At 34.5% G+C, this 16,992-nt stretch overlaps 1 protein-coding gene across 8 annotated transcripts in view; it reads right to left on the minus strand.

Annotated features, from left to right (window-relative positions):
- Positions 1-3,039: 3,039 nt before the first annotated feature.
- Efr3a (EFR3 homolog A) overlaps positions 3,040-16,992 on the minus strand; it is a 90,949-nt gene continuing 76,996 nt past the window's right edge. For 4 of the 8 annotated variants that reach the window (XM_078016701.1, XM_021724096.3, XM_021724088.3 and 1 more), the window contains 6 exons: positions 16,850-16,900; positions 15,636-15,727; positions 12,204-12,252; positions 10,196-10,299; positions 9,562-9,611; positions 3,040-5,717 (listed from right to left, as the gene is read on the minus strand). In XM_078016701.1, the coding sequence (XP_077872827.1) occupies positions 5,612-5,717; positions 9,562-9,611; positions 10,196-10,299; positions 12,204-12,252; positions 15,636-15,727; positions 16,850-16,900 (452 nt within the window). In that variant the 3' untranslated portion in view covers positions 3,040-5,611. Of the gene's footprint in view, positions 5,718-6,756; positions 8,536-9,561; positions 9,612-10,195; positions 10,300-12,203; positions 12,253-15,635; positions 15,728-16,849; positions 16,901-16,992 lie in introns of those variants that run through there. The other 4 variants (XM_005316147.5, XM_078016702.1, XM_078016703.1 and 1 more) reach the window with 3 other exon arrangements.

A 16,992-nucleotide genomic window follows, 5' to 3' on the forward strand; every position in this document is an offset into this window, starting at 1 on the left:
ACAGGGACTCTAAAAACCCCTTTTCCTGTCCCAAGCCCTCCCTTCCTGCCCTAAGCCCCATAAAATTCCAGTCAGATGGAGCCCCCATGTGGTTTCTCCTCAGACCCTCTTCTTATCTGCTCTGTCGGTCTGATAGAGTTCTGCCAGGGAGTAGAATCTCAATAAAGCCTCCTTCAGTGGTCTTTTTAAATCTGCCTACTTTTTGGTTATCACCGTTGCCTGACTTTACAAAAATAGGAGGAGAACAACTCATATTGATAGAATGCAGTACATCCACACAATGAAATGTTACTTGGGCCATGAAAAGTAATTAAAGTTCTGAAAAGCTACAACATGGATGAGAATTGGAAACATGCTAAGGGAGTGAAGCCAGACATAAGGGACACATACTAAAAGATCACATTTACAGGAAATGTTCAGAATAGGCAAATCTACAGATGGCTGGAAGTTGGTAGAATCAATGCTTCACTTTTTGAATATACTAAAAAGCCACCGAATTGTGTACTTCAGAAGGGTGAAGTTTATGGTATGTGACTGAATCTCAATAAAACTAGAATTTTTAAAAATTAAAAAGACTGCTCAAGATTAAGTTGACTGCTGTGTTGTTAAACCACGATGCAAAGAAAAGACCACCAACTCCAATTTTAAATCAAATTAAAGCAAGCTTGTAATTCCGTCCGGGACTGTCTCTCCCCAAATCCTTGGGTTAAAGAACAGTACCCCAGCTCTCTAGGAGCATAGTTTTATAGCACAAAAAGTTGCAAAGGAGAGTGTCTTGAGAACTTACAGATAACAGAATTTTGACAAGCATAATACAAAGGTAGATAGTAGGTTAATGATCTAAATGGTTCAACATTTCAAGTTAGGGAGTAAATTTAGCTCCCAACACCAGAATTTATGAGGCCCTGCTAAGGTTTCAGAGAGGGTTGTTATCTGGTCAGGGAAAGCCAGGCATGGGTGAGTACAAGGCACGAGCAGGCATTCCAAGCAAGTTTAGAAATCACAGTAAATTATATTAAAACAGAAATTAACTTTTCATGACTTTGTGATAAGATGGCTCTCAATTTTAAGATGGAATTAGGCTGGGTTCATCAGTATACTCCAAATCTCAATTTCTTTATTTATTTACACGATTTATGATGACATTTGAGATTACTTTTTACATTTCAGTTTCACACTAAGGGCATAGAATGGCATTCCTATTCTTTAAATATGCTAAACTTCATGCCACAATCCGAAGTCCACTGGTTTAAAGGGTCTGAAGGTGGAGTGTTCTGGGCCAGCTGTAGCCATCTTTCAATGCTTTCACCTGTCAAAGAAAAGCTTTGAACAAGCTGGACTCTTAAGATCCCTTCAACTCCAGTTTCTTAGGAACTTTACTAGTATAACAATAGAACATTTTAGCAATTGGAGTAGGATGAGAAAAACGAGGGAGCAGCAGAAAGAACAGTACACCAGGTTATCATAGCTAAAGACATTTAACAAGATGGGGGCAACTTGAAGTTGTCAGTCACATGCCCTAAACTGTCTTGTTCATAAATACCAGACAAGACAGTGCTAGTATGTGGACATTTTTGCTTGACTTCACCTTCTCTAACTCCCACTATTACTGCTGTGACTATGACCTGCCCCACGAGGCATACTCTGTGTCTGTTCTTGTTACAATCTGACCCAAGACTTCTCTGAGAATTAGGCATGGGGTGCCTGGGGCAACAGCTCAGCATTCAGGAAGACATATGGGGAAATTAATGTCCAGAGGGCCACCCTTGGTCATGAACAAATGAAAAAGGATAATTGCTTCCCACATTTTCATCCTGCAGGTGGACAGCTCTCAAATGATTTCATTAGACTCCTCAGAATGCCCACCAAGAGGGATCTCCAGGCACCCAGTGATGACCAATTCAATAATGGATTGTTGAGTTTTATGTCCTTATGTTCTACTACCCAGTCTCTTGCTAGGGTTTTTTGGGGTAACTTCCCCCAAGTAACACCTACATGATTCTTTGACTCTGCTTAAGAGAAATCTATACCGACCTGCCTTTTAAAGTCTGCTCTGCCTCAAGTATAAGCTAAAGGCCCAACACAGCAAAACAGGGAGGCAGAGTTCAATCCCCACTTGGCTCTGCTTGCCACTAATTCAAACCTGGTACTTGAGATAATGTATCATAGGACAGAACAGACATCAGGATGACAGCCATTTATAGTGGAAGGGTAGGCACAGGTGATGGCATTTTACACCTATGTCAACAAAGGCTCAGACATGTGGGATGCTTATCCCAAGACTAGAGCTGACACAGCAACCCAGGTCCCTTATACCTCAGCAGAGTGACCTCAAGGACAATTATTAGTAAACTCTGCACTGTATAATGGTACAGGGGACCTCCTATTATTGGTCCTTATTCCTGACAGCTGATCTGAAGGCACAACCTATGGTCCTCATTTTAAAATCAGGGTTCAATTATTCACATAAGGTCCCTCAGCCAGTACGTGCTGGATTTGAACCAGAGCCCATGCTCCTTACCAGCATGCTACAGTATGCTAACAGGTCGCCCCTGACTGGTAGCACACCATGATGCATAGCTACCTGAGTGGCAGAACAGGCCACACAGGGTGAACCAGGTACCAGAAGTGAGCTGCTACTGCTATTGGTGTTGTTTAGAGAGCAAGGAGCTAGGGCTAAAGAGAAAACCATTAGGATCAACACTGAGAAGGCAACTGTGCGAGCGCAGGCTGAGGGCCTCTCCTCAGATCTCCCAGAAGACCAGCAGATGGGGTTCCATGCCTCCAGTGTAGGTGAGAAGGACCCACTAAGCAACTTGATTTTACTAAAGCCCTCAAGTTTAAATGAAGCAAATACTGAATAAATTTAATCTGGCAAAAGTAATAGCTACTGGGCTGGGGTTGTGGTTCAGCAATAGAGCACTGGCCTAACACTTGTGAGACCCTGGGTTCAATCCTCAGCACCACATAAAAATAAATAAATAAAATAAAGGCATTAAAAAAAGTAATAGCTACTATAAAAATGTACTTATACACAAGTAGTTCAATTTGGTTTTATTGCTCACATATGATTGCACAGTAAATTTTTACATTTAAAAAAACTTCATTACATTTAGCACATATCAGCATGAATACGACAAATAACTTCTATTTTCAGACAGAAGGAAACATTTTGAGGAGTAAGAAGTTAATTGCTGGTAAAGTGTGATATTACTCTAAAAGACAATGAGTTCAGAAGTATCATGTGTGTGTTTTCAGGTAAATTCTAAGCAAATTCTATGTAAGCGGCCACAGACAACACAAGTAAATGAGGGACACTTAAATGTTAACTGTCAATGCCACACAAAAGAATGATATTAACAACTGTATACAGCGAAAGAGAATGATTAATAATTTATTGAGTTTTACACATCTAGCAAAAATATAGCAATTCAATGACCTTCAACAAATCCTCACATTTCTGTATCTGAATGGGTTCCAAAAGAGTATGCACACCTTGTCCCTGCAGAAACCCCTCCAGACATGGAAGGCTCAGCCAGAGGAAAGATCCATTTCTTGAAAATCCCTGTCAACAAGATCAGTTTCAGTCTATTGAAACTAGGATATACAGAAGTCTACTGTGACTTAAAATAATAAAAAACAAAAATCTCCTCACAAAACCCAAGTCAACAGCTTACAAAGACGAAGAGAAAGGTATGATAAAGATTAATTGCAATGGTTTTTCCTTTACATGCATTCATGCATTTTTAAATCACTGAGAAATAACAAATTTTGTAGAGCAAAGTTTGAATTTTGCATGAGTGGAAATGAATATATCTTTTCTTAGCTATTAAACTGTATATATTTTCCATACAAAAGCACACAGTGTTAAATTTATAAAATGACATCCAAGTGGATGATGATTGTTTTTGCATGTCCTCCTGCTTAGATTTTATATGCACAGTCAAAAATTAATATATTTCTTTAAAAAGAAGAAAAAAGGAAAATAAAAAACACAACACTTGGCATTCTATCTAGTGACACATTTTACCTTGTAAGAGGGAAAGCTACAGTGACAACTGCAACAGGGCCATGTGGTCCTCCAGGGGTGATGTACTGTTGAAAACAAGGTCTAGTTTATCTACATTAATCAATAGCCCAGGATGTCTAAGTACATATGATTACAATTTTTTTTCAAGATGGTGCACTTTGGTTTACTAAATGTGCAAGTTCAGTAAAAAGTTTCCTAAACTTTTTCTGTTTCTATGAAAGGTGCCCTAATAACCATAAACACAAGTCAAAACATCCAATCCTTCACTGTAACTTTTCAAACAAAAGTCAAACCTGAATTGTTTTTGAGCTACAATCTTTGATATGTATATTATTTTATGTAAAAAGAAACTGAATCTGAAAAGGCAGAACTATAAAGTTGGTGATTTTATAGAAATGCCCTAAAAGAATTTTCTAAGAATTACAAAGAAAGTTGTTCATTTTTATCATGTGATAGAATCCACTAAAATCCACAAGGCAGAGTGTCCCTATGACCTGGGCAGCTGAAATCAAAAGCAGCTTTCATTGACAAACCTTAGCACACTTGATTATTAAAACAGACACTCTTTTTGAATGTAACGTAACTAATCCTAAACAGAGATACACACAAGTTTTGGTACAACTCTTACAAATTAATTTAGTCCATCTGAAGAATTTTTTGACTATGAAGATTTAAAACAATGCACCATATAAAATCTAAATTAATGTGCTCTTAATAGAAATTGAAATGTACAGACTCCTCACAGGTGAACTAGTAGCTGTTTTAAATGTCTGTCTTTTCTATACTAAATATATATTTTATTAATGTAGCCACAGCAAAATACTACTATAATTTCAAAGCACAGCCTGTAAACTAATACATCTTATGATGTAAAAAATATTGCACAATTCGGTACTGCAAGAGTAAGCTCTAAGCCTTTCAAGGGGTCACATTCTTGGCAGAAAACACAGTATTTCAAGAACAGACATTGTAAAGTATGGCGACTCAGGGTCATAATCTAGGAATACTATTAACAGATGTCTTTTCATTGTGAACACACTGAAGAATATCTAGTGCACATTATTACAGTAGAGGACTGGAGGGAGGCTTATCAAAACATATCTTAAGCATGGGGATGGAAAGCCATATGACAGTTTTGCAACCCCAGGATTAGGAATATTTTTACTTTTGCAGATAATCAAAAATAAAAGCAATTCTATTTCTGAGAAGTTGTGTAGACATTTAAGAAATATAGTAAACATTTCATACATTTTTAATCCTTTTTTAAAAAAATTACATGTTTTGAAAGGTTTAAAATATACTGTTTTAACAATGGAATAATGTGAGACAAACACATGTTCAAATTTACAAGCCAACAGAAATCTCAAAACAAAATAACATGGCATGAATTTATCTTTAAAAGTACTATAAATCATATAGTTCCCAAACTTCTAATATGATATGCCAAGCATTTTGTTATAAAGATAAGTTCCCTCATTATTTTCAATAAGTATGTCAATATGCATTAAGTAAATTCTGAAAACTCAGCTTGGCTTTGATTTTTAGGCTTTAAAATCCTATGCTGAGATCTTTGTGAGCCACTCAGTATACACACAAATCTGGAAACTTCATCTCATAGACCGGGACAGATTGGTATTGGGCATGTCCAGAAGTAATGGTCAGTGTTCCTGATGGACTGGGAGGAGGACTATAAAAGAAAAACATGACACTGTCAACAGGCATATTTAGAAGCTGCTCATTTCATAGAGTACTCAATCTACTATCTGCAAACCATAAAGTAAGACTTCTTAACTGGAGAGATCAACAAGATGTAGGTGCTGGCCAGCTGTAAAGGGTTTCAACAACTGAGGTGTTCAGTTTTAAGTCTAAACTAGACATTTTCCTTTGGAAAAAACATACCTATGTGTATGTACATATATTTATATAATGTGTGTGTATGTGTGTGTGTGTATACACACACACACACACACACATACACACACAATATAATTGTTACAGCAGGATTACACTCTCTACTTTCTTATGAGATACTCTGTTTCACAAGCAAATACTCTTTCCTGTATAAATGCTGGCCTTTTGATGACAGTATATTTTACCATATGGATAATCATTTTTTAAAAAAATCTACTGAAAAATACAGGCTTATTTTCATTATTATGAATGTTTATAAGTTTATTCTTATGCATACAAACTTATCCTGCCTGAGTCCTTGGCCAATAGATTTAAAAGTAAAACTTCTGAGTCAAAGGGGATTCACAATTTTGACTTTGGCATATATTTTAAGATACTGGCAATGTATACTTTCAGCACTTTAAGTATGTTATGGTTTGATCTGGCATGTCTTCCAAAGGCTCCTGTGTGGAAGTCTGAGCCTCCACTGCAGCCAATATTCAATATTTCACTCTGTGAAAGTGATAGGATCATGAGGGCTCTGACCTCATGGGTTTATAGTTGATGATGTCCCTGTAAATAAGTGGAGGAAACTTCAGGAAGTGTGGCCTCTTAGAGGCAGATCACTGGAGGTGTATTTCTCTTCCCTGACCCCTTTTTCTCTCTCTGTTTACAACTTTCCTTGAAGTTAGCAGCTTTGCTCTACTGTACTCTTCAACCTGATGTTCTCTTCACCACAGGCCCAGAAACAATGGAGCCAGGCAAGCATGGACTTAAATCTCAGGAAAAAAAATGAGCCAAAATTAATCTTTCCTCTATAAAGTTGCTTTCTTAGGTATTTTTTTTTACAGTTGGGAAAAGCTGACTAATAACGTACCTGTCCTCTGTTATACTGTTATAAACTTGGATACTTTTTTTTTTTTTTAAATCCTTGCCAACCTAGCAGGCAAAACGGAATTCATTCCTATTTTTATTTTCAACTTTTAAGTTACACTACTAGTACTGACAAACATCTTTATAGTATTCATTTTGTTTTTTTAAATATGTACACTTTTTGTGTCCACTGCCTGTATTCCTACTCAGATATTTTTCTCTTATAAATTTAGGAAACTAATATTTTGTCATATGATACAAATGCTTTTCTCCAATTCACTATTTAATTATCAATTTCTTTTTTGGCTAAATGTTTAAGAATCTTACACAAAAAAATTCAATTTTCTTTTAACTTTTAGTTTTTGAGTTATGTTAACACCTCCAACAAAGATTATGAAAAAAATATCTGGTATAAATTCTAGTGTTTCTATATGTTTTTCTAAACAAAGAGTTATTTTTCTATTTTGGGAAAAAGAAATGATGTAGGAATCCTCCTTCACTGATGAACAATCTTTAGCAGTTGTCCAAACAAGGTAACCTCAACATTCTCTCTGTGTGTGCAGAGAGAAGTCAACTTTTTTGTGTGCTCTTTAAAAGGACACTTAAGATGATAATATTCAAATCTCTTTAAAAGGACACTTAAGATGATAATATTCAAATTTCTGAATTTTTTTCTCATTGTTATGCTTTAATACTCTTATGAGAACAATGTTAGAATCTGCAATTATAATAATACAGCAAAACAGGAACAAGTGAGAACAAGCAGTTCCATTCACATTTATTTACTAAAATATAGGTAGCTTTTCTTTAAACTCCAATGGATGTGTGGGTGTGTGCAGCTTTAAGTACCTTGTCTATTAATTCCAATAAATGGATAATCTGATGTTGCTTCCTCTCAGTGTATTTATATGACTGCTTCTCTGAACTCCTTATAATTTTTTTGAATATGTAAACCATCTACTTGCATCTATTGCCTGTATTCCTACTCAGATATCTTTTTCTCTTATGAGGAAACTAATTTTTTGTCACATCAATTTTTTTTTTTCCCGTGCCCAGGTCACAGTGAATAAAAGAAGGGGGACTGAATTATAAGACTCTTTGTTTGGTCTCTTTTCTGGAGAGCACAAACTCTTTCCTCTGGCTGCTATGGGCAAGGGAAATGAACATGAGAAAAGGTACTGGCAAGTTGAAGATTGTGAAGGTGGACTTCATAGCTAGACTTTAGTTCTGTGTCATGCAGGCCATCCCAGAACTGCTACTTGCCGGCTAAGTGACCTTGGATAAGTCACCTAACTTCCATGTGCCTGTCTGTACACTTTAAAATGAGGAAAATCATGACTTATTTTTTAGGCATACTGTAAAAACTAAATGAACCAATGCACTTACCATAGTGTCTAGAGCACCATGCTTGATAAATGTTAACTATTAGTGGTAAGTGCTCAATAAATGTGAGAAGCAGCAGTACCAACAAAATGGAAATAGTCATAACACGTTATTCTAAACTATTTAATTCATATAATTATGTTGGTGTGACTAAATGTAACAGTGATACCTAGCAAATTTTCTCTTAAGAACATGAGTTATGGATCTAAATTTTGACTATGCCACTCACTAGCTACATGACCTTCAGCAAGTTACTTTCCTTCCCTAAGCCTTAGTAATTTCACCTGAAAATGGAAAAGACATTCTCTACCTACCTTTCAGGGTTGTGGCAAGTAGTAGCAAAAATAACAATAAGAAATCTGCAGTATAAGATAAAGTACACAGTGGATGTTTGGTATTACAGTTAATGGAAAGCAAAGAAGTAAATGCCCTTACTCAGCAATTTTCTCTGAAAACTACATTCACAACACTTTGCATATTTCAATTCAATTATCTGTCCTGAAATTTTGTAAATGGGCGATTCTTTACTTAATAAAAGCAGTAGGCATGGTGGGGAAGTGTTTAGAATAAGATGTGAGACTACCGTAAACTTGCTTATAAAAGCAGAAAACATACTGAAATTAAAAAAAAAAAATCAAACAGACTAGAGCATTTACCAGTCTCTTCCATTTATATGATATAGGTGTTAAAAATATAAAAAATACAACTGATGGAGAAAAAAAATCCATAAGCATAGCTATGTATAACTTCTTTACTAGGCTGATTTCCACAGTGAAGTCAACGTAAGACCACGTGAAGTTCTATTTTTTTGCAGGGAACTTACAGCTTGCTTTCCCCTCTTCCTGTGCTGCATTACTTAATAATGTATAGACAAAGAATGACCCAGTTATCACAGACACCATGTTTTGGCATATAACAACTCCTAACAGGACTCCAATGAACATGGTATAGGAAAGCTCAAGGAAATTCAATAATTCAAAAGAGCCACATGCACAGGTAGAAAAACATTATTGTCCTGGAAAACACTATGAGGCAGAACTATGTTAAACTTCAGTTTCTGTAAGTTAAAATAGTTAAATATCAGCAATTTCCTAGTTAAACACAACATTAGAATGTGGGTCTTCCAGACTATTCAGATATCTTTATAGGACCATTATGAAGGAATAAATAATCTAAAAGAGGAAGCCAGAAATGCTAAAAGACAACTACAAAAAAATGATATAAGATTCTCTCTGGTAACCAGAATGACCACTCAAAGGGTCACCTTTATGATCTCATGCTCCCTCAATGAAAAGGATAATTACTTAAACATAATCAAGCACAAATTTATAGGAGTCTAGTAGTTTCTATTGTTGTTACTGCTGTTGCTGCAACAAAACCCTTACCGTATGGTGAGTTCCAGTATTTGAGCAAGTCTATCATGAAGCAAATTTGCCTGAAAAGAAGAAAAAAATGTTATGAAAGGATTTATAATTTTCCAAATACCCAATAATATAAATGTAATTTAATGAACAATCACAGCTGTAACTGTTAGATAGTACAGAATGTGGGGTTTTTTGTTTGTGTTTTTTGGTACCAGGGATTGAACCCAGGGGCACTCAATCCCTGGGCCACAACTCAAGCCTTTTTTTAAAAAAAGAAAATATTTAAAATATTTTATTCTTGAGCTGCTGGGATTACAGGCATGCACAACTGTATCCGGAAGTAAAACTTGTTTTTAATGTTTTGATTTGTCTCATTTATTAGAATTTATTTTCTCTTATTGTTCTTGGCAAAATCACCAGAAACCACTATGGAAAAAGCATCAAAGCAACAATATTCACTGACATCCAGCGGGATCTGCCATTTCTATCAGCATATATCCCATTAAGAAATAATTCAGGCTTTACAGCTAATTCCTCAGAGATTTTGTCCCTGTCTAGTACCTATCCCTGTGTTCTCTGATTTGCCTAAAGTTTGGAACGTACCAACCAATTACCAAAGTTTCTACAAAACCACTTTTACCATCTATTCACTTACTTTGGATTCACACTGTGCTGCGATTTCTTCAAAAGGTGCTTTCTGGAATTTCTCTATCACAAGACGTCTCTTTTCCTTTTCCTGTTCTTCCATTCCATTGGTATCTGTGTAAGTTTACATAAGGATCCATTAAAGGAATAGTTTCATAAAATCCTGCCAATGATCAAAAAAGCTAATGATCTATCAACCAAAAATAAAGACGATTTAAAGAACTATTCCATAAGGAAAAAAAGCAAAAGGCATAACATTCTTAAAATGTCTCATTAAAGGTGAAATAATACACACACATTAAAAAACTGAACAGAATTAAAGCTCATAGCAGAAAATCTTTCATTGAATACCTGTCTGTCTCTCTTATCAAAAACATAAAAAAAGAGAGAGAGAATGGTAACTTTCTACAGGTCAAACATCATCAAGAGCTTTCCTGAAGAATGACTCCTTTATTTGTAACTATGTCCTTGGATATATGAAGCACTAAATATTTGCTTGACTGATTCTTGACGCTGAGTGAAGTAACAGAAATACAGACTGGGTCACGCAGAATCACACTGAACCTGACCACAACTTGGGAAGGAGTTTTTATATTAAGCTGATGTATGATCTCACTCAAGTTTGTGAAAAAGTAAAATAACAAATGCATCTTTTTTATATTACTGATATAACAGTGTTTGCCTGCTAAAGAACACAGATATGGTGCGACAATTTTAAAAGCTTAAAGAATGAGTTCATATTCATAATTTATTTATTTAAAAAAACAAGGTTTTTTTTGTTTGTTTTTTTACCATATTGCCTTTAGTTATTTTATCATCTAAAAAAACACCAACATAAACATGCACATCAGACAGAGCACTAATCTCTAGGGTACTTAGCTTTTTGAGAGAGATACCCTAGAGATTAGTGCTCTAAGTACCAAAAATACAAATAACTCAATCAATAAATGGGCCAAGGACCTGAACAGATACTTCTCAGAAGAGGACATTTAATCAATCAACAAATATTTGAAAAAAAATGTTCATCATTGCTAGCAATTAGAGAAATAAAAATCAAAAAACTTATCAAGATACCATTTCACTCCAGTCAGAATGGCAGCCATTATCAATACAAACAATAGTGAGTATTGGTGAGGATGTGGGGAAAAAGGTATACTCATATACTGCTGGTGGGGCTGCAAAATGGGGCAGCCAATATGGAAAGCAATATGGAGATTTCTTGGAAAATTGGGAATGGAACCACCATTTGACCCAGCTATCCCTCTCCTCTGTCTATACCCAAAGGACTTAAAAACAGCATACTACACAGATACAGCCACTTCAATGTCTATAGCAGCACAATTCACAATAGCTAAACTGTGGAAGTAACTTAGATGCCCTTCAATAGATGAGTGAATAAAAAATGTGGCATATATACACAATGAATATTACTCAGCAATAAAAGAGAATAGAACCATAGCATTTGCAGGTAAATGGATGGAGTTAGAGAAGATAATGCTAAGTGAAGTTAGCCAATCCCCAAAAAACAAATGCTGAATGTTTTCTCTGATATAAGGAGGCAGATTCATAGTGGGGTAGGGAGGGGGAAAGTGGGAGGAATAGACGAACTCTAGATAGGGCAGAGGGGTAGTAGGGGAAGGGAGGGGATATGCGGTTAGAAATGATGATGGAATGTGATGGACATTATTATCCAAAGTACATGTATAGAGACATGATTTGGTGTGAATATACTTTGTATACAACCAGAGATATGAAAAATTGTGCTCTATACATGTAATAAGAATGGTAATGCATTCCACTGTCACATATAAATAAAAAAATTAACTAAAAAAAAAGAAAAAAGTATAGCCAGGTATCATGCCATGTGCCCCCTTTGCACATGGTTAAAAGAGTTGAACACTGAATATTAAAAGAAAGTTTGTGGTCTTTGGATCTGTAAATTGATAATAAAAAGCATGCAACATTAAAAAAAAAGAAGAGTTAGGTATTAGAGAGTTAACTAGTGCAGGATATCTCACCAATTGCTTTCTTCAATGTTTCAAAGGTAATTTCTTCAGTGTTACTAACCTAAACAAAAGTGATTCAAGTAAAACAAGAGTTAAGAAAAGTCAATATAAATAACACCTTCACCTAGTTATGAGTCATCTAGGAGCTTTCACAACAATTTCTTCTTCTCTATGTTGGCTTCATTCGTGACTTACGCTCTAGATATCAAGTAGTCTCCACTTTTTCACTAAGTGTAACACTGGCCTACTGCAGGGTTTCCCCAAAACAAGCCTACAGATTAGCATGAGACTAGCAGAAATAGGGCAGCAGCAGCAACTCAGCTATTCTGTATTACAGAATAGTCTCCACTATAGATATCCCCCTGACCCAACTTTGAGTGATATATGTATGATCAATGATTTGAAACAGGCTGAGATTATATGGACATACATCTTTATTTATTTGTTTGTTTATTTATTTACTTTTGATACCAGGGATTGAAATCAGTGGAACTTAACTACTGAGCCACATCCCCAGCCCATTTTTATATTTTATTTAGAGACAGAGCCTTGCTAAATTGCTGAGGCTGGCTTTGAATTGGTGATCCTGCCTCTGCCTCCTGAGCCACTGGGATTACCCATGTCCAGTTTATGAAAAGTTTTAGCTGTATGGTAAATAAGAACTAATATTCTACAGCCTCTAAATTTTTGGTGTTATATGTTATTTACAACTCAAAAATGAAATAATCTAAGATTTCAAACTGTTTAAAAGTAATAATCACTATTTTGGCAAGTGTTCAGTTCAATGAACAAAATCAATATCTTAAGCATATTCTGGATCTTGTGAGGTCAATCAACAAATTTCTATTTTCTGCAAGTGTCCTTCAACTGGAGCTCTCAAATATCTTTTACTTTGAATTATGTAAAAGATATGAAATCAAACATTTTATGATTTTTTTAAAAAAAGTTCAGAACACTTTTTATGGCACCAGCACGTTTTCAGAAGGCATAATAATACATCCAGTTACTACAGTATCTCTGAATAACAATGAAAAAATGATATGTGAGTACTTGCCTGGACTTTGATCATCCCTAATTTTAGCTCATGAGCTTCTTTTGCTAAGTCTAAGGCAGCAAGACTAATGAAAGCAAAAGACTTCCCGCTCTCTACCTTAGCTTCTCTGTAATACAAAGGCTTTAGCTGGAAACCAAGCAGCAAGAGATCCACTACCTCAGCTTTCCTACTGAGGGTTCACATTTCTAGTTGAAGTCAGATTAAACTTGGGAATCTTCAGTTGCTTTGTTCTAGATATTTGGAGCAGACATACAAGATTAGGCTCTGGCTGATTAATTACCTGTACCAAAAGTAATCTAGTACTTTAATAAAAAAAATGACTCTCTGTTGGTTTTAGACGTGGCTAAGCGCCAAAAACAGGAGACTTTTAAGAAACAACTAAAGTACAGTAGAAATGAGAATGCTAGCATTCTTGTTACACTGGTTTTTTTTTTTTTTTTTTAGTTTATAAAGATTATTTTAAAGTTTGAGCAAGTATTCAACAGTAACTGGTAAATAGCTTTTATAAATTTCTCTGGTCTTCTATGAAATTAATTAATTAAATTTTGCCTAGGAGGTAATTTTATTCTCTTTTGGTATCTGAACAACCTTTTCTAATATATAAAAGCAGATTCCACAATTGTTAATAATGAGTTTTAAACTCAAATGTCCTCAAATAAATGTGATACTAAATTGTACTTTCTAGATACTCAATGCTAAACAAATATGTCTCACACTTAGGACTTAGCAAAACAGTTTTTGAAAAGTTAATAAACGTATTCGTGGGCACTTAATGTAAAATGTAATATATTCCTCCTATATTACATTTGTGCAAATGTGTTTCCAATTCATTTTATCAAAACAAATGGACGCTTGTCAAGTTTCAAGTGCTATATACATATTTTTGTATGAAAATTTAAAAATTAGTTAACAAAAAGAGAAAGGAAAGCCTTCCTCTGTACATTTATGAATATATTCATGTACACAGTGAATCCTGCCATCGTGTACATCCACAAGACAGGGTCCTAATTAGTATATATATTCCATGCTTATACAATCATATCAAAATGGACTCTACTGTCATGCACAATTTAAAAAAAAATAAAATTTAAAAAATTTTTTAAAAAGGAGAATAGAATAATATATGCTGCACCCCTTGAAAAATTAAGTCTATAAACTAAGGCTTTGAATGAATTCTTCCCTAACAAAGGTAATACCAGCAAATTTATAATTAAAAGAACTAGCAAATTTATAATTAAAAGAACTCTCCTTCCTAGGAATGTATAAAATTAAAATGACTTTGAAGAGGCAACTTTAAACCAATCTTAATGCCTTAATGCCTTTAATTTCCCTCATAGATGAAGTTTTGACACTTTATAAACGTAGTGAATATGTGGCTTCACAAAATGTATAAGAACTGCCTGTTCAACTACTTTTGATGCTCTACTAATAATTTCTTAATATAGCTGATGAATTTTGTGTAACTGAGCAGAACATAGAACATACAAGTTAGTTTACTATTCTCTGATCACTAAATAATTTTAATTTCTGAAAACGAATTAACTGACAGGAAACAGGGGAGAAAGGAGAATGAGAAAGCACTAATTCAGACAACTTCTTTCTTTCTCTTTTCTTATAGAGATATCTTTAATTATTTTTATTGTGCCAATGAAAAATAATAAATACCCTAGGAAGGGAAACAATAGATACACTATGACAGGTTGGCATTTCAGTACTTTTACTGGCCTATCAAAGCATACTCTGATGATTTGTGTAACATAAGTGTTAGAGAACATTGACTGCTTCTCCTTTCTATAACTCAGGAGGACACATTCTTATGCTCTACTGAAACAGGAGGAGAGCAGCCACAGTTCTTAAAGAGTACAGTTTATTGATTCAGCTTAAGCTACACACATCATATATGCTATTCATAATAATACAACAATTTTCCTTCACAAGTGAAGTTATGACACTTTCTAAATGTAGTGAGCATGTGACTTCACTTAAAAGTGCATAATTCTATTTGTTTCTGTAATTAATATTTGATGAATTTTTAAAAAATAAACAGGAACTAAGAGATTCTGCTAATTTAACAACAGGCCTTATCTAGCATTTATTTCCAAAAAAAAATTTAGTTGTGCTTTATAGTCCCTTTTATTACACTGAATTACAATGTAAAATCTAGTATATAAATGTACAATATTAAGTTTATATATCTTTTAGATAGCTGCAATGGGTTCCGTAATAGAAATTATAAAAAAATAAACTAAATCAGATTAATTTCTAGTAACAATTCAGTTGATCTGGGGATACAGTTATAGTTTCTCCTGTATTAAAAGTATGGAGGGTGAAAATTTCTTTTAACTGATATCTGTCACAACACAGTATTCCATGAACTAGCAGTCACTTACCACATCATCAGAAGGAATGGTGTTGGGTAAAATATCCACCTGAATAGACACAGTGTCCACAATACTTTTTCTTCTAGAAAGACGATCTTCATCTAAAATAAAAGTTGTTTCATCTCATTATTTGTTATTTATAAATGTTACACTGATTTTTTATTTGTAAACACTGCTTATTTCAGATTTTTAAAATTCAGAAAATTATGAGGTTTTTGTTCTTTCTAAATAGAGCAGTGTTTTTTCAGTCTTTTTTTTAAAGGAAAGTGTTATTTTAATTAACAAATAATTAAACATACTTATGGGGTACAATGCAATATTTTAATATGTGTATACATATGTGAAATAATCAAGTCAGAGTCATCAGCATATCCATCACCTCAAGTATTTATCAATTCTTTATGGTGGGGGCATATAAAATCCTCTATTAGAAAGAAATCAGGAAAACAATTCCATTCAAAATAGCCTCAATAAATAAGTAAATTAATATCTAGGAATAAATATAACCAAGAAGGTGAAACACCTCTACAATGAAAACTACAGAACGCTGGAGAAAGAAATTGAAAAGGACCTCAGAAGATGGAAAGCACTCCCATGTTCATGGATAGGCAGAATTAATATTGTTAAAATGGCCACATGTCCAAAAACATTACAGAGATTCAACATAATCTCCATCAAAATAAAAATGACAAAAACTGCATGGTATTGGCATAAAAATAGACACATAGACCAGTGGTAGAGAGTAAAAGACAAAGATAAAGGGGTTGGGAGGAAGTATGGGAGAATTAGACGAACTCTACATAGAGCAAAGGGGAGGGAGGGGAAGGGGGTGGGCATGGGAGTAGGAAAGATGGTGGAATGAGATGGACATCATTACCTTAAATACATGTATAAAGACACAAATACTGTGACTCTAATTTGGGTACAACCAGAAATATGAAAAATTATGCTCCATATGTATAATAGGAATTGTAATGCATTCTGTCATATATAACAAATTAGAATAAAAAGTAATAATAAAAAAATAAATAGCAGAAAAATGAAAAACTATGGCTATAAGGAAAAAGAGCAAAGTCATAACTAAATGAAACACATATATATCCCCACTACAACTATATGAAACACATAGGCTACTGGCTCCATCTCTAAAAGGCCCATGTAACTAAGCTATGCTCCTAGGCATAGGTGGGGAAAGGCACACTACACTTGTCAGTTGCATTTACCTTTGTATTTGTGCCTGGGTTTATGAGGTTTTTTGCTTGAAGGAAAGAGAGCTAAATTCAAAATTATAAAAATGTAATATTTTAAATACCTTTTAAAAAATTACTTTAAATTACAAAGCTCTATTAATGTCTCATTCTTAGCA

Source organism: Ictidomys tridecemlineatus, chromosome 7, assembly GCF_052094955.1.
Source record: "Ictidomys tridecemlineatus isolate mIctTri1 chromosome 7, mIctTri1.hap1, whole genome shotgun sequence".
NCBI classification, from domain to species: domain Eukaryota; kingdom Metazoa; phylum Chordata; class Mammalia; order Rodentia; family Sciuridae; genus Ictidomys; species Ictidomys tridecemlineatus.